General features: G+C 48.0%; 1 protein-coding gene across 1 annotated transcript; it reads right to left on the bottom strand.

Annotated features, from left to right (window-relative positions):
- Window positions 1-1,316: 1,316 nt before the first annotated feature.
- On the bottom strand, window positions 1,317-18,295 carry P2RX4 (purinergic receptor P2X 4). The gene is made up of 12 exons (XM_082355990.1): window positions 18,149-18,295; window positions 14,087-14,234; window positions 11,008-11,079; window positions 10,819-10,891; window positions 10,272-10,368; window positions 6,062-6,142; window positions 5,816-5,957; window positions 5,581-5,717; window positions 3,066-3,159; window positions 2,879-2,944; window positions 2,442-2,537; window positions 1,317-1,941 (listed from the first exon to the last, which is right to left on the bottom strand). The coding sequence occupies exons 1-12, from the start codon at window positions 18,280-18,282 to the stop codon at window positions 1,915-1,917; spliced, it is 1,167 nt and encodes a 388-aa protein (XP_082212116.1). The 5' UTR covers window positions 18,283-18,295; the 3' UTR covers window positions 1,317-1,914.
- Between the last annotated feature and the right edge of the window lie 25 nt (window positions 18,296-18,320).

The following is an 18,320-nucleotide window of genomic DNA, read 5'->3' as shown; positions in this document are numbered from 1 at the left end:
GCTGAGTTTGTCAGCAGATTCAGTGTTCTGCAGAGCCTTGATGGTTGCCGGTTTTCACGGCCTCTGGAGACTATTTTAGAACGGTTGCTTTCTCCAGACTGCGGGCTGAGGGTTCCCTGTATTCTAAATGTGAACCTAGCCCACAGGATTGCTTTACTAGCTTTGAACTTCAGTTTTCTGTTATCAAGCGGCAGTAGATGAAATCTGAAAGATTCCTGTTCCATTACTGCAGAAATGCAACATTGAAATACTGGCCTTCCAGAGACAAGAGCAGGTGTTCCTATTCAAAGACCCCACTGAGAATCTGATGAAAGCGAGCAGAAATGCACACAGGTGCATCACTTTGCACGGTTTTAGGGGTTTCAGAATCTCCCAGAAGGTCATCCATGGATGCAAGGCTGAAGGAACCCTACTTAAGAGGCAGTGCCAAGGAGTGCCAACAAGTGGGGCTGTAGCAGAACGCAAGATGATTCTGGTGAGTTAAAGGGCAATGCCACCCCCAGCCCTCATCCCACCTGGCTGTTAGCATTCCATCTTAGAAAAGGGAGGCTGAAAGAAGTCTTCCTCACTCCAGTAACCATCACTCCTTAGCCTGCAAGATAATAAGCCTTTCCTAAAAATTCCAGCTCCATGTGACTGGTGTGTTCAAGCAGGCATTTTTCAGAAATGTAGCTTGAACCAGAACTTCCTCAAAGGGGTCTGTAAACTTCTTTCTTTTTTCCCCAGAGCAAGAAAAGCCCAGGTTGGCCATTTACCCTGCAGAAGCAGAGCACTTCTAGAATAAACGTTCCCTTCAGCAGTTGGAAATGAATTCATAACAAGGAGGAGGGGCAGGCTGCTTTCTTTAGGGAGATCCTGAACACCTGATGCAGAATGAAGTCGGTGGGAAGGCGAAGCTAGAAATAGCTTCATTAACATTTCAAATCGGTGGCAAGGTAGGTGTAGGGGGTGCTGCTTTTGGTTGGAGGTTTCTGGAAGGCAAATGAGGAGGAGGAGGATAAGCCACCTTCATGTCACCTAAAACTGTTCCCTGTAGTGTAGACCCACACTTTTATGTAAAATGTAAGCACCGGTAAGACAAATAGTACACCACAGAAAAAAAATCTTGTAAACTCTATAGGAACACAAGCTAACGAAGATCAAACTTCTTAGGCTTTAGGAGAAGGTTAAAGTAGAAAAAAAAACCAAAACCTAAGCTCCAGCAATAGACTGTTTCAGGAGCACAGTGAGCTGGGATAAGAAATGGATTTACTGGTCCAAGTAAAGGGGAAGGAAGGAAAGTTCTAGCTCACGCCGTGAAACCACACAGACAGAGATTAAGAAAATCATTTGTTTTAATATTTGGTCCTCAATCATCTCAATGTAGCTCTTCTCAAAGGAAAAACACTAGCTCCGCCTCATGACCTCGTGGTTGAAGCCTCTGGTCGGGGGAGAGGAACAGCAGCCCGCATGTGCCGAAGAGCTACAAGCACAGCCAGGTGTCCCGCCTTCCTTACACAGTGCTTGAGTGGAGCTGCCGGGCCTCGGAGGACTGGGACTGTCTCGAAGGGGGCTGGAGATGGGAGCTTCTGAGGAGACCCGGCCCTGGAGAAGGCCCTGGCCCTGTAGCCACAGCCACTTCACTGCCCTCGGGCCAGAGCTTGCCCCAGCGACCCCAAATAGAAGGAACAGCAGAGGTGACCCAGCCACAGACAGGAGGTGACCCAGCCACAGACAGAAGGTGACCAGTGTGCATAGTGGTTTACTACGCAAACCCTACACACAAGACATGGGAGCAGCTGGGCCACCCGGCAGGACTTGTGGAGACTGACTCAGAATCTGGAACTTCCTCTGGGGTGACATGGCAGGCCGCCTTTTCTCCCTCCTTGCTGTGCTCTGATGAGGGCCAAGGAAAGCCCAGGTGTGGGGTGGGCATCATTGGTCCGTCTCATTGCCAAGACCCTGCAAAGAACAATATGCTTATCGTCAGTTGATATGCTTATGGATACGTGTGCACCCGCCCTGTGCTGCCCGCAGGCAAGCCTGGACCATTTGGGGCAGGTGGGAATCGGGCACTTTCCCTGAGGACGTCTGGACAGCCCTTCACAGCTGAGCGTATTCAGGTAGGTCCTAGGGGTACCCAACCCCTCTTGCTCTGCAAGGCGAATTTAAGTAGAGTGTGGACAGAGGTTTTGTCATGACATCCGTTATCATAACTAACCTGAGACATCACTGATTAAAATGAAGGCTAGATTTTAAAGAGTGAGTCCATTTGAAGAAAAGTATGAAGTAAAGGCTAGTATAGATGGTCTAGAAATGGAGCAGATGACAAGAGTCGCATGTGACTGCCTGAGTGGACAACACACCTAAATGAACTAGGGGTTCTCACCGCTGGTACAAGAGGCAGGTGAGGTAGGGCGCTTGGACCTTCCTGCCTGCTGGGAGCTCAGGAGGTGGCCTACCTGCTCGTAGTCTTCCACATATTTATATTTCTTCTCCCGATAGTAGTATCTTTTCTTCATGCAGTAGAGAACTATGACATCACACAGCACTGTCGCCTGAATGTAGCACAGGGCAAGAAAGAATGAGGCAGGATGCTTTGGCCCCTATTATTCTGTGTGCGCCCCTTCCCACAAAGCCTGGGATCTTCCAAGGAAATGAAAGGCTCCTCCATCTCTCCGGGGGGAAAAGGTTAGGGCCCGAGGGGCGTGGTCTTGGAGAAGGGCAGGAGGAAGCAGGCGGGGATGGGGAAGGGAAATAAGCCTGGAGGGTCGAGCCTAGAAACAAGTCTGGGGTCAAGGGGAAGAACCAGGATGCCAGCAGAGGGTCTCAGCTTGCTGTGCTGGGGGGGGTCCCAGCCCCAGGCGGGTGGCCAGAGAGGTCTAAGTGAGCCACTCACCACCCCCAAGAGCGCCAAGCCGGAGCCAATGTTGATCATGGTGGGGATGATGTCAAATTTCCCAGCCTGCAAACGATGGGAGAAAAAGAAGAAGTTGTGATAGGGGTGGGGAGAGGGCCCCTTGCCCCTGGCCAGCCCAGAAGAGGACCAGTGGGCTCTGAACGAGGGGAGCCGGCGGCCAGGCTACCTTTCCAAACACGATGATGTCGAATCGGATGCCGTAGGCTTTGATGAGTGTGCGGCGCTCGGTGCCGGTCAGGTCGTTGTAGTACTTGGCAAACCTGGGAAAGGAGGCCGGGTTAGAGGGAAAAGGCACAGGGAGGCCTGAGACAGCCTCTGGGTCCTGCTGAGGGATGTCAGAGCGAACTCCCGAGGCCCTGGTGGAGTTGGCACTGGCTTAGGGCTCGCTCTGCCTGCTGAACGAACCACACTCGAGCACCTCGGGGCTTCTCTTGGCTAATGTGAGCCACGCAGAAGGAGGGCTGGCCTGTTGAGGAGGAGGGCGCTGGGGCCCGCAGGGCAGAGGGTCTGGAATGCTGGCACAAGGGCGCACGAAGAGATCCCTCCTCTGTCATCACCCTCAATTCCTACGACTTAAAACGGAACTTCCTCCTCTGAAAGTCCTTCCTGATACAGCTGAGCCCCGTCTCTCTCAAGGAGACCCTGGCCACTAACAGAAGGTGGCCAGCCAGCAGTGATGGCCAAGTCTGCTTTGTGGGTGGGGGGACCGAGCATCTCAGCACTGGACATTTTTTGTATTAAAGAACCATTGATCCATCAATTGGATGAGTGGATAAACAAAATGTGTTATATCCACACCATGGAATATTATTTAGCCATAAAGAGAAGTACTGATAAATGCCACAACATGGATGAACCTGGAAAAAAACCATGATGCTAGGTGAAAGAAGCCAGTCACACAAGGCCACATATTGTATGAGTCCATTCCTATGAAAGTCAAGAATCGGCAAATTAGGTAGATTAGTGGTTGCCAGGGGTTGATGTAGCTGAAGGGATAGAGGGATAGAGCTAAAGGGTCTGGGGTTTCTTTCTGAGGTGATGAAAATGTTCTGAAATTGACTGTGGTAACAGTTGCACAACTCTGTGAATATACTAAAAACAACTGAATTCTACACTTTAAATGGGTGAACTGTGTAGTATGTGAACTATATCTCAATAAAACCATTTAAAAAGGACACCAGGAGGGGGAATTCCCTGGCAGTCCAGTGGTTAGGACTCTGTGCTTCCACTGCAGGGGGCACAGGTTCAACCCCTGGTCGGGGAACTAAGATCCCACATGCAAAAATAGAACACGAAGGGGCATGCTGGGGGGAGAACCCCTGAGACCGATACCATTTGCTGCCCGTGTTATACAGGGGATCCACCAGGAGCCTAAGCTATGGCCTGAGATCTGTCTGGCCCACAACTTCCATGCCATGGTCCAGGCCTGGGGAACTCAGGTGGGGCCTGATGCTGGTGGAGGTCAGGGGGATGGATGTCCTTGTGAGGGTCCCGTCGGCTTCTCTGTTCTGGGGTTCCAACCCAAGCTTGAGGTTTTCCACAGTGGTTTCTACAAGAAACTGTGTAACCGTAGAGATAGAGCAATGCAAATCAGACTGCCTTACTAAGGAAGAATGCAAGGATCTGCCCTTCTATCAGTGAGCCAGACGGTTCAAGAGGACAGCAGATGCTCTGTGCATTTGATTCCACACATCACCACTAGAGGGAGACAAGAGCAGCAAAAGAGCACCACTGACCCTACTTGGAAATAGGGTCTTTGCAGATGTAATTAGTTAAGATGCAGTCATACTGGATTAGGGTGGACCTCAAATCCAATATGACTGGTGTCCGTAAAAGAAGAGAGACAAAGGACACAGAGACACAGGCACAGACGGGAGAAGGCCACGTGACGACAGAGGCAGAGATTGAGTAATGTATCTATGAATCAAGGACCACCAAGGATTGTCAGGAGCCACCAGAAACTGGAAGAGGCAAGGAAGGAGCCTGGCCTGCTGACACACTGATTTTGGGCTTCCAGCCTCCAGAACTGTGAGAGAACAGATTCCTGCTGTTTCAAGCCACCCAGTTTGTGGTCATTTGTTACGGCAGCCCCAGGAAACAAATACACAGCACTTCTAGCGGGGAAATACCAGCAAAGGCCTTTCCTGAGGCTAAAACTTGTATCCCCTACACCTTGGAGATTCTGGGCGCCAGATCAACCGAGAAACCAATTCATGGATCAGGCCCCAGGGGCCTTTGGACTGGAGGACCACAGGCTCATCCACTCCTCCAAATTAGTGAGCAGAGGGACTTCCCTGGCGGTCCAGTGGTTAGGACTCCACACTTCCACTACAGGAGGCCTGGGTTCAATCCCTGTTCGGGGAACTAAGATCCCACAGGTGCACAGCCAAAAAAAAAAGAAAAAAAACTCAGCAGGGTCCTGGCTGAGGCTGGCCGGCCCAGGAAAGCTAAAGCAGACAGTCGTTCTGGAGGCAAGAAAAGGCGAGGAGGGCTCTCACAGGTCGGGATGCCACAGGGGCAAGGCCCTGCTTGGACCACTCTCCCTGGCACACGCCTCCCCACCTGCCCTTGGGGTGCCGCCTGAGTGCTGGTCTTGGGTGGGCGTGGAGGCCCCCACTGGGGAGTGATGCAACTACCATCACCCCCAGCACATGAGGAATGGGACCCAAGCTCACACCCACCTGAAATTGTAGCCTGGGGACACGTTGTGGTCCACGTCCCGGGTGTCCAGGCGGCGGAAGGAATACCTGGGCAAGCAGAGGGAGGCGGCTCTGTCCAGGTTGCAGTTCCATTTGATCTGGATGCCCATGATGCCTCCCTGTGGGTTGCGGACAGACAGAGCAAGCCTTCCTCAGAGCCCGTTCTAGAAGGAGATGTGTCGAAGACTGTGTTAGGAAAGCCACGACCTGCACCTACCTCGACAGCCATGTCCTGGAAGCTGTGCCCTGCGTTCTCCACTGTTTTGCCAAGTCGGAATATGGGGCAGAAGGGATCTGTTTTAGCGTCATAAATGCACGTTTTGAGGTAGGTAGTGGTGATGTTGGGAAGGATATTCCTCCTAAAGTTGGAAGGAAGCAGAAAATAGGAGCAAGGAAAACCTCAAAGAAGAGCCAGAAGTTTCTCCAAGACACTGGTGAATTCACACAGCTGGCCACCACTTACTTGCTGAAATTAAATTTGGGATACCAGATGTTGTTCTTAATCAAAAGAGTGAAGTTTTCTGCAGCCTTTAAAAAAGCAGGCCTGAAAAAAATTACAACATATTGTTAATAAAAGTACAAACATATGTACACTCCTAATATACCTAGGTAATATTTTTAAGTCGCATACACATGTGTATCTTATAATGTCACTTTGCCAAGAAAAAAGTAAAACATATCTTGTCTTTTCTACTTTCCTCTGCATAAACACTAGGTCAAGAGAGGAGACTGCAAACCAAGGCTTCTGATTTCTTCCAGTCATGGAAGGGCAGGGCCTCTTCCTCAAGGCAGCGGGAATTTAAGAACCTGAGGAATAGCTAACGAAGGGTGGGAGGGGTGGTGCCTCGTGGCCTCACTAGAAATCACTCATCCGGCAGGTGCTGGGTTTCAGGGCTTACCTCCCACAGGTATTCTCGGGAATGCTCAACAGATCTGGTTTGATACAGCCACTATGGAGAACAGTATGGAGGTTCCTTAAAATACTAAAAATAGAACTACCATACGACCCAGCAATCCCACTACTGGGCATATACCCTGAGAAAACCATAATTCAAAAAGAGTCATGTACCAAAATGTTCATTGCAGCTCTATTTACAATAGCCAGGACATGGAAGCAACCTAAGTGTCCATCGACAGATGAATGGATAAAGAAGACGTGGCACATATATACAATGGAATATTACTCAGCCATAAAAAGAAACGAAATGGAGGTATTTGTAGTGAGGTGGATGGAGTTAGAGTCTGTCATACAGAGTGAAGTAAGTCAGAAAGAGAAAAACAAATACAGTATGCTAACACATATATATGGAATCTAAGGAAAAAAAAAAAAAGGTCATGAAGAACCTAGTGGCAAGATGGGAATAAAGACACAGACCTACTAGAGAATGGACTTGAGGATATGGGAAGGGGGAGGGGTAAGATGTGACAGGGTGAGAGAGTGGCATGGACATATATACACTACCAAATGTAAAATAGATAGCTAGTGGGAAGCAGCCGCATAGCACAGGGAGATCAGCTCGGTGCTTTGTGACCACCTAGAGGGGTGGGATAGGGAGGGTGGGAGGGAGGGAGACGCAAGAGGGAAGAGATATGGGAACATATGTATATGTATAACTGATTCACTTTGTTATAAAGCAGAAACTAACACACCATTGTAAAGCAATTATTCTCCAATAACGATGTTAAAAAAAAAAAAAAAGAAGTGAAAGCAAAGGTGAATTCACCTACAGGCTGGACACAAAAAGTGCATGTCTGCTGCTGCACCGCCTCTTGGAAGTGCCACGTCAGCTCCTGCTGACAGTAGGAGTTGAATTCCCCAAGGGGACCCCACTGCTTTGGAGGGCTTCTACAGGAGGATCTGGCACTGTAGACTGACCCCTCAGTGGGGGGGACCCCCTGACCCAGGTGGAATCTTTTTGTTTGTTTGGCTGCACCACATGGCATGCAGGATCTTAGTTCCCCGACCAGGGATCAAACCCACACCCCCTGCAGTGGAAGCGTGGAGTCTTAACCACTGGACCACCAGGGAAGCCCCCCAGGTGGAATCTTTGAAGCTATAAAAAACCTCAGCAGTCTTCCCCACCCTGAGAAAGGAGCAAGGCCAGTGACGAGGCCACACAATGTGGGGAGCTGAGCCTGTCGCTACTGCTGACAAAGACCTTGACCAAGGCACTTCTTTTGGGGCTTCGAATTCCCTCGTCCCTGTATCAAGGGGGTGGACTATATCAAGGTTTCTCAAACTTCTGTCACTCCCTATACCACTGTGTGCCTCATGTGCGATACTTGTCTTTAAGATTAACCCTCCTTTAAAAAAAAATTGAGGTGAAATTCAGAGAACATAAAATTAACCATTTTAAAGTATACAATTCAGTGGCATGAAGCACATTCACAGTGTTATACAACCATCACCTCTATCTAGTTCAAGAACATCTTTATCACCCCGAAATGAAACTGCTTGCCCATCAAGCAGCTACTATCCATTCTCCCCTCCCCTCAGCCTTCGGGAACCACCAATCTACTTTCTTTCTCTATGGATTTGTCTATTCTGGACATTTCATATGAATGGGATCAGACAGTATGTGACTTTTTTGTGTCTGGCTTCTTGCACTTAGCATGTTTTCGAGGTTCATCCCTGTGGTAGCCTGTGTCAGAGCTTTTTATTCATTCCTTTTTATGGCTCAATAACATTCCATTGTACGTGTTCACCACAATCTGTTGATGGACATTTGGGTTGTTTCCACCTTTAGGATAAACTCACTTTTTTTTTTTTAACTGACATTCATTTTGAAATAAAACTTTCCATCATGACCATAAAAAATATCGTTTGCCACAAGTTAGAGGTCATTGTTCAAATAAATATAACTAAGAACAATGTCATTACGAGCTGTGGTACATATTTTAGTCAGCCCAAGGTGCTGAGCCTGGGGCTTGTTCTCGGTGAGAAATGGAAATCAGCGAGGGACAGAGAGGTACTGAAGACACTCCAGACCAGGATCTCCTCCTTGATATCAGCTAGGGGCTGAATAAGAGCGGAGATGGGAAGGCCTTTCTCTCCATGTGACTCAAGTGCTGAAATTTCGTGTATCAGCGTACACTTAAAAATCATCCTACACTGGATTAGATCTATAACAGCGCTGATATAGGCATACATATAGCTGATTCACTTCATTGTACAGGAGAAAGTAACACAACATTGTAAAGCAATTATACTCCAATAAAAAAAAAAAGATCCATAACAGCACTGTCCGGTGAAAATATACTGTGAGGCACAAACCACACTGTAATTTAAAATTTCCTAGTAGCTACATTAAAAAGTAAAAAGGGAATTTTCTGGCGGTCCCGTGGTTAGGACTCTGCACTTCCACTGCAGGGGGCGCTGGTTCCATCCCTGGTCGGGGAACTAAGATCCCACATGCTTCGCGGCCAAAAATAAAGTAAAAAGAAACATGTGAAATGAACTTTTCTGTAATAAGCCAATATATCTATAATGTTACTCTAACATGTAAACAACACAGAATGTTATTAATGAGATACTACATATTCTTTTTTTTTTTTTTTTTTTTTTTTTAATAATAAGCCTTCAGAACCTGGAGTGTATTTTACCCTGAGAGCTCATTTTGGACCCAGCTGCATTTCAAGTGCTCAGTAGCCACACATGGCCACCGGCTCCATAAAATCCTTTCCGGCTCCAGAATGCTAGGATTCCTCGTCTTCTAGTACTTCCCTCCCTTGCCGGAGCTGCTGCCCTCAGCAATCTGCAGTCCTCAACATTTTCTTGTGTTGCGAAACACCCAGGATGAGGCTCACATGGTTACCTGCTCCCCTGGGCTTATCTAGGCCTCAGTCTGAACGCTGAGCAAGAAAGGCCCCAGGGTGCAAGCACTTCTGAGAGCATTACTTCTAACGCCACCCACTCACAGCACAGCTGATCACAGTTAGGAAGAATGTTATTCTAGACAACCTTGAACCTGCTCTAGTTTATAAAACACAGTTTTCCTGCCCAGCATCTGTACCCCTTTTTTCTGGTAACAGAACCCCACACTTCCTTTAAAAGCCACACCTCCCCCACTCTCAACCTGTGTCATTTGGGTGGGTCTGACTCCCCCCCCCTAGCTAGGAAGGCACATGACCCAGGCCTGAGCCATAAGCAAAATCCATCCCACAGCCACAGTGATGGGTTGGACGGGTTGACAGAGGTGGCTGAAGATGGATAGGTCTAGAATCTCTACGGACAGCTGGGCAGGGAGACTAGGGACTATGCCATGGGTCCTGCAAATGAAGCCACCACGGAGGGAAGCAGAGCCAAGAGGTGGCGACTCGGATGCTGTCCTTTGAGCCCCAGGTCTAGCCATGCTGGGATCTCTGTGGTTTAGCTGAACAACTAACACAGTTGTACACACCCGTTTAAGGCCCTGAGAACTGTTTCCTGTCAGTTACTTGCAACTGACAGAGACCTAATGTAGCAATAAGTCATCTGCACTCTTATCATGAGTGACAAACACCGTGGCCCACTAGCTGCTGAGGGTTGCTGCCTTGTGGTTGAGAACCGCCAGCCCAGGGAAGCCCGACTCCACAGGCTGACACCACGAGCACAAAGCCACAGCTCCCCTGCCACCTCTCTCAGGCCCGAGACCCAGCGTTTAGGGCACTTCTGTCCCTTTGGCAGGACTCACGTTGGCACTTGTGTGTCATCCTCCACCGGGCACCAGGCGGCCACCTCGCATGTGTTCATGGTCTCGTTGAACGGCACGCACCTTCCTGTCGCAACTCCTACAGGGGCGAGGGGCACCCAGGTCTATGGGGGTCTCCTACTTTCTACTTTGTGAGGCCGAGTAGAAACTCCACCATGCATCCTATGCAATCAATCTTGAGCTAGTCTAATTCTGGGATTTAGACAGCATCCAGAAATCCAAATTGGAGGAAAAGAGCTGTCTGAGTCCTAGCCACATCACTGCTTTGCCAATTGCAGGGCTGGGCTGATGCCGAGCCATAGGACAGGGCGAGATCTGGGATGGCTTCTGGGGTGCAGATGACAGAGACGAACGTCGAGAGGGTCCCAGGACCCCAGTCTGGACACCAGGCTCTCCCAGGCTCGTGTGGGGGATTTCTCCATCCCGGAGATTTCCCTCTGAGAGGGGGCCCACGGGGGAGGCAGTGTGGTCGGGGGCCGCCCTCCCCAGGCTAAGCGTCTGCTGTGGAGTCACAGCCACAGGTTTGTACCATTGCTGTGGGTGCCTGCAGAGCCAGCAGTACAGGTGGCATCAGATTCACACACAGTGGTCTTATCTGGAATCTGGAAAAAGAAGAACCAGTGAAAACAGGTTTCACATGGCCTGGTCCCACCCACAGTGGGACAGGCACAGAGAGGTGGGTATGAGAACCGAGGCTCTTCCCCAGGAAGCTGCCTACCTCAGGACAGAGGCCCTGGGTCTGGTTCATGGTGACGATCATGTTGGTCATGATGAAGAGGGAGTTTTCCTCCTGTGAAGCAGGCAGAGGGGAGACAGTGCTGCATATTACCTTCCGAGGAGCCAAGCAGAGCCACAGGGAAGGCCCTTTACTAGGACGGTGCCTTCACTTCCCCCCCCTGTGCCATGCAGAAAACAGTTAAAAACACTGATCTTATCGTCTCCCACTCTCACCAATGGGAGTTTATAACCTAACTGAAAACAGGGACCCCGGTACTTGCACACACGTTCACAGCAGCATCATTCACAATAGCCTAAAGGTGGAAACAACTCAGTGTCTATCAACGGATGAATGGATAAACAAATTGTGGTCCATACCTGTAAGGGAATATGACTCAGCCATAAAAAGGAATGAAGCACAGACCTGGCTACAAAGTGGATGAACCTCAAAAACATGATGCTGAGTCCAAGAAGCCAGACACAAAAGGCCACGTAGTATATGATCCCATTGATATGAAATGTACAGAACAGGCAAATCCAGGAACAGAAAGTAGATTAGTGGTTGTGAGGGGGTGAGGGAGAAGGTGGAAAAGGGGATGATAGCTTAATGAGTGTGGGGTTTCCTTTTAGACTGATGAAAACGTTCTGGAACTAGACTGACGTGATGGTTACACGACATCGTGAATGTGCTAAATGCCACTGAATTTTTCATTTTGAACTGGTTAATATTGTGATACATGAATTTCACCTCAGATAAAAAAAACATGTCTATACCCTGAAATGGTTCCTTAATAAAGCTTGACTAGTTGAGGGAAAGAGTCAATAAGTGCTCAGAATATCCTCTGCCAACTGGATTACCTCACGGGCGCAAAAACACGAGACCTCAAAGGTCTCAAGTTTGGCTGGTTCTCTTTCCTAACAGGAACTAAAATAAATACATAAAACATTCTATACAGAAGACCCAATCAGGGCTCGCCATTGACACTTCTCCTTTTTTTTTTTTTTAAATTCATTTATTTTATTTATTTTATTTTTGGCTGTGTTGGGTCTTCGTTGCTGCGCGCGGGCTTTCTCTAGTTGCGGAGAGCGGGGTCTACTCTTCATTGCAGTGCACGGGCTTCTCATTGTGGTGGCTTCTCTTGTTGCAGAGCACGGGCTCTAGGCACGCGGGCTTCAGTAGTTGTGGCTCGCAGGTTCTAGAGTGCAGACTCAGTAGCTGTGGCACACGGGCTTAGTTGCTCCACGGCATATGGGATCTTCCCAGATCAGGGCTCGAACCCATGTCCCCTGCATTGGCAGACAGATTCTTAACCACTGCACTACCAGGGAAGCCTGACACTTCTCCTTTTGAGAAAGTTCTGTTTTCTCCTCCTAAGTATGAATGTGCCAAATGGTTGATTTAAGTTTCTGGAGAGCAATTCACTTGGGGATGAGACTGAAGAATTGTTAACGGTGACCTCCCAGTGTAAGGAAAAAAAGACAAAGACCCTGCCAATTCTAGTTGGACCTCCTCCTTATTGGGCGCTGGTGCTCTAAAATGAAATTCTCTGAGCATTTCATACTCCTGAGAAGAGCAGTCAGTGCTGGGAGCCATCAGGGAAACTCAGGGACCAAAGGGTCTGTAGACATCTCCACTCCCAGGTCTGACAAGGTGGTGGATGCTCTGGGAATAGTTGGCATCTTTCAAAGACAGGCCTGGAACAAAGCATGTTGGGAAATGAGGAAATGGCCACAGGAGGGGGCGTGAGGATGTGGCAGGAGGCCCGGGTCAGGCGCCCTAGCCAGGCTCCCGTGTTCCATATGTAGACACACTGCTTGCTTGCTGTTTACAGAAGGCTGCTGCTGCGTCTCTCCTGAGTTAGACCTGAACAAGTCAGTGTGGTTTACTTTTTGTTTCCTATTTCTTATCTATTTTAAGTTTAGGGAAATTTCAGTCTGGAGATGAGCCGAGTAGATGCGGTGCAAATAGATGTTTGTGTTCCATCTTTGGAGGAGCAGAAGCATATCGTGAAAGCTCATGAAGAGAGCCCTGTGGAACTCACACGGCCCCCAGCTCCGATCCGAGATGGAAGGCGGAGTTGCTGTGTGCTCCTTTCCACTGAGGGGCAGAAGCAGGGGGCCGTACCCTTCTGAGGCTCCAGTAAACAGACGGAGTGTGATATTCCGAGCCTGCCAGGACGAGGCCGTGGCTTCGTAGGAAGCAGAGGTCCCTCTGTAGAGACAGGTGCGTGCCAACAGCACCAGCTTCCTCCAGCAAACTATGAATCCCCTGTTCCATTTGACCTTTATGGCTTATTAGCTCTGATTTCTCTCTGGGCACCCCACAAGAACCTTCTCTTGAGAAGGCAGAGGGAAAATGAACACACTTGAAGAAAGAGAGTTTCTGAAGTCCTTGCTCTGAGCCAAGAGTTGGCAGCTTATCTGCATGTGGCCACCCCAGTCACCCTAGCACGTGGGCCATCTGGAGGGATATGTGGGGTTTGACTGTGGATCAGAGCCATTATCATGGTTAAAGAGAGTCAATATTTAACTTGGAGCTTTGTGGATTAACAGACGGGAGACTAGGAGGCTGCATCAAACAGTTTCTTCCCTTCCCTGTGTTCCTGATGGAATCCTGTATGGGCACGGCTGTTTCCTTCTTCTTCGGCTTTGGGTCTCTAATGGCTGTTAAAGTTTTTACGCTGTCTGAAAAGATTTACCTTGTGGGTTTACAACAATAAAGCAAATCACAAAATGTGGAAAGGTAATAGTTCCACCTGCATTTTTCCCAGGATTTAAAACATATGCTTTTCCACTTTTCAAGTCCGGCGACAGACTCAGATGTCCACATGGAAAGCTTCCTCTGTTTAAGCCAGCCATGTTTTAGGGCTGAAGAAACGTAGCTGATTGAATATTACCTGTTAGACCCTAAGCCAAAAAGAGGTCTGTCTGCACTGCTTTCTTGGACTAAAACAATCAGTCTGGGCATTGGTGATGTTAGAACTCTGGGCATGCCAATCACTAATCAAGAGTGCAAAGGTGAAGGGAAAGCAGCTAACTAGAGGCTTGAGCTTTAGACAGCGACACAGTGGGAGGCTTACCTGAGCTGGAATCACGTAATCGGCCACATCCCAGATCCGGAATCCAAGTTTAGAAGTGTTGGTCGTGGTCACACCCTTGGCTTTGGCAGTAACGGAGCTGACCACAGAGTCCATTTCCTGGTAGCCCTTTTCCCACACAAACACCCAGCTACAAAATAAAACAGGTCTCTTAAATTGCCATTAGGATTGCATGAATTTGAATTAATGCTAGGGAGCCTCTGGTAGCCAGAGGCTGAAAGTATGATGTTTACTTGTTGTGACTTTGCAAAAGCTGCTTAACTTTGTAACTTAGCGCAGTGATCAGCACAAAGAAAATGCTCAGTGAATGCTGTCTTTATTACTAGGTATTTGAACACTTTCAATGCACTATGACCTGCAGAATTACCATGAGATAATAGAAATTATGATAATGATAGTTACCATTTGAATGTGTTTAGGTGCCAGGTACTCATCTAAGCTCTTTATGTGTACTAACTAATTTAATACTGACCACTTTATAAGGCAGGTGTCATTATTATTCTCCATTTTACAGAGGAGAAAACTGCAATTCAGAGAGGTTAAGTCACTTGCCCAAAGTCACACAGCTAGTGAATGGCAGAGTCAGCATCTGAACTCAAGCTTTTTGCTTTCGAAGTCTCCTTTCTTGCCCTCTATGCTATATATGCCCTCTAGAAAGGAGAATCGTATCTTTTAAGTAAATGTATAATAGCTTCTTACTTTTTCTCTAAGAATTCAGGTCACATGTATGTTTCTCTCCTCTGAAGTGGGGACTTCACTACCAGCCTGAATAATTAAAAATCTGAAGGCACTGGTGCATAGTGGTTAGGACACTGGAACAGACTGAAGCCAGCCTATCTCAGTCCATCACTCACTAGGCATAAATTTGGCCAAGCTGCTTAACCTCTCCGTGCCTGTTTTTCCCATCTATAAGATGGGAATGGTAACAAGACTTCACAGGATTGTTGTGAGGTTACATGAGTTAATGCATGTCAAATGCTTGGAACAATGTTTGTGAGCCATTATCGGCGGGCTGAAATTGGCCACGATGGGAGCACTTACACCGTGGAAATCGGCCGGTACTACAAATCAGAACTCCTCCCCATCAGAGCTGTTGTTAAACATCAATAGTGACTACTATTGCTGTAATTTCTAGAATCAAGAAATGCTACTAGCATCCCTCTCCCCTCCTTATAAGCTCTAGGTGCTGAGACTTCAGAAATTTGCTTAGTTGGTTACTTATTGTCTGAGTAGTCTCCAAGTTCACTACCCATCTTAGAGATGGGCTTTTTCCCTAAGAAGTTCTCTTCTTCAGGGTTTCTAGGAATTCAGCTGCAGTATAAGCTTCCATTTAATTCTAGTCAGACACAGAGAAGCTTAGAGCAGGGTCACTATTATTTTACCACCAAGTATAGTCACCCCTTGGTATCCACAGGGGATTGGTTCCAGGACCCCTGAGGATACCAAAATCCACAGATGCTCAACACCCTTATATAAAATGGCATAGTATTTGCATGTAACCTATGCACATCCTCCCCTATACTTTAAATCATCTCTAGGTTACCTATAATACCTAATACAAAGTAAATGCCACGTAAATAGTTGTAAATACGATGTAAATGCTATGTAAAAATAGTTGCTGGCAAGTGGCAAATTCAAGTTTTGCTTTCTGGAACTTTCTGGAATTTTTTTTTAAAATATCTTCTATCTATGGTTGGTTGAATCTGTGGCTGCAGAACCTGAGGATACGGAGGGCTGACTAGACAGTGAGTTGCTAAGTCAGAGACACATGGTTTCACCCCAATCACTATGTAAATAACTATTACCTCATCCTGTGACTGATAATACAATTAGATAACTGAGAAGTGTTCAGTCTCTCTCTCTTTTTTTTTTTTTTTGGCCATGCAGCACACAGGATCTTAGTTCCCCGACCAGGGATTGAACCCGTGCCCCCTGCATTGGAAGTGCAGAGTCTTAACCACTGGACTAGCAGGGAAGTCCTGTTCAGTCTCTTTTTGAGGAAGGATTACCTTTGGTCACTACTGGAAAAGAGACCACAATTTCACCAAGATGAATTGAATCAGAAAGTTAAGAGATGAGGTTTTTTAAAATTTTTCTTAAAAGCCCTAAATTCAGATCCTGAGTCAGATCTGATCACAGCAAGATGTATAAAAGCAAAGCATTTACTGCTTAAAAAATCCTCATGATAGAGGCAGACAACACTCCATAGGAATCCTGTAAAGCTGCACTGCCCAACAGAAATACAACGCGAGTTGTGTAATTTCAACATTTCTAGTAGCCATGTTAAAAAGTAAAAAGTAACAGATAAAATTAATTTTAATGATATGTTTTATGTAACTCAACATATCCAATATACGTTAATGCTATCAATATAAGATGTATTAATATGATATTTAATTGTTTTTTTGTACTATGTCCTCGAAATCTGGCGTGCATTTTACAGTGATAGCACATCTCAATTTGGAGTATGGATGTTTCAAATGCTCAACAGTTTCATGTGACTCCTGGCTACCATATTGTACAAGTGCAGATATACTGTATGCAGTCTAGAACTTTACAGATACAAAGTAGATGTAAACTGATTTTCCTATGAGCAGCAAAAGCCAAAAGGAAAAAGCTGCATGACAGCTCCTGATTCCAAATGCTTCAGGTCCAACCCAGCAATATGAGTTTAGTTAACCAGCTTGTAGCGGGTCTCAAAATTTAAGGGTGCATCACAATCACTGGGGGGCAAGGAGTTGGTTGTGATGGTACTTAATGTGACTTAGAGTCCAAACCTGGGGGTAGGCCAAGTGGTTCTGATGCAGAGTTCATACCTGGAAAGCCCTTTTACTGACTACTGTCAGTACCTACTGCTGCTGCGCTGATAGATGGTAGAAGCCAAACCTGCCAGATCATGCGGATTCCCTTGGGCAGTGTTAACAGATTCCAAGCCCCACCCCAGGGTCGGGGGGAGGGGGGGGGATGGTGTCCTGTTACCTTTAAACAATTCCTCAGATGAGTCCTTCATGTTCAGGTAGGTTTGGGAAACACTAGGACACTGGTTCCCAAAATTTGCTGCACATCAGAATCACCTGGGGAGTTGGTCATACTCTACAGCACTTGAATCAGAAACTCTGGGTCTGAGAGCCAGCAGTCAGTATTTTTTAAAGATTTGCAAATAGCTCTATGTGCAGTTTGGGGAACACTGTATTAGGCCTTTTAAGGAAAACAACCCCCCCCCCCACGGTGCAGCAGGTTAACATCTGTCAGCTCAGCAGCTGTAGACACCGTAACACCCCAGGTGGACCTTGAAAGCGGGCCCAGTTGGTAAATTAATTTCCACCTCCTCTCGAGTTTTATTACATTGTAAGGGTGCATCAATTAAAATTAAGCACTAGGTGAGGACTGATGGTGGAGGGACATATAAGCAAAGAGGGCAGCATGGGGAACAAGGAGGCTAAGGCAGGTGCCTATACCAAAAACTCCAACAACCTCATAAAAGGAAGGAACTGAACTTTAAGTGATTTTTGAAAGCGTGACCTCTCTATTATCTTGGGTTACCATATGATGCTCAGAGGAAAGGACAGGAAGCCACAGACCCAAAAGGAACCAAGTGGAAAATCCCAAACCTTGGTTTCTGTCAGCAGATCATCAGCATGGGAAGTGCAGGGCAAAGAGTGAGTCATTTACGGCAAAGCCCTCCCACCCCCAGCCAAAGGACATCATGGAGCAAGTCCGAAGGGACAGGAAGCATGAATGGCGAGGATGAAGGTCTAGCTAGGCTTTGCCTTCAAGACACAACATCAAAGCAGCCTCTGGACCCGGAGCCGGCACAGAGCCCGTCCCCCTGGTGGCTAGGGTCGGGGGTGGAGGGCTGGGGGAGTAGGGATGTATCCCTGGCTTCGGGTCGCTGTCCCCTGGACCCCACCTGGAGGGCGCTCGCGGGGACCTAGGCCAAGATGAGCAGGTGCGTGGCCGGGACCCAGAAGGGGCAGTTCCCGGCCGTCGGGTCCCCCCCTGTCCCCGGGACCCCTCGGGGTCGTCGCCCGCGGCCGCGCTCACCCGATGACGTAGGCCAGGATGAGCAGCTGCACCGCCCGGTTCATGAGCCCCACTTTACGGCTGCGGATGAGCACGATGCGCGGCGTGTCGTACTCGAACAGGAAGGCCGCCAGCACCGCGCAGCAGCTCGCCATGGCTGACGCCCCGCTGCCGCCGCGCCGCCCGGCTCCGC

Source organism: Balaenoptera borealis (genome assembly GCF_965194805.1).
Source record: "Balaenoptera borealis genome assembly, chromosome: 14".
NCBI lineage: Eukaryota > Metazoa > Chordata > Mammalia > Artiodactyla > Balaenopteridae > Balaenoptera > Balaenoptera borealis.
This window is presented reverse-complemented; position numbering and strand designations above follow the sequence as displayed.

What these genes read in the sequence shown, in the direction of transcription:
- P2RX4 (XM_082355990.1), bottom strand. Translation starts at nt 18,282, where the DNA reads ATGGCGAGCTGCTGCGCGGTGCTGGCGGCCTTCCTGTTCGAGTACGAC. An exon ending in ATCCTGGCCTACGTCATCGG is followed by an intron (nt 14,235 to 18,148) that starts GTGAGCGCGGCC and finishes TTTATTTTGTAG; the next exon opens with CTGGGTGTTTGTGTGGGAAA. An exon ending in TGCAGGCACCCACAGCAATG is followed by an intron (nt 10,369 to 10,818) that starts GTACAAACCTGT and finishes TCGCCCCTGTAG; the next exon opens with GAGTTGCGACAGGAAGGTGC.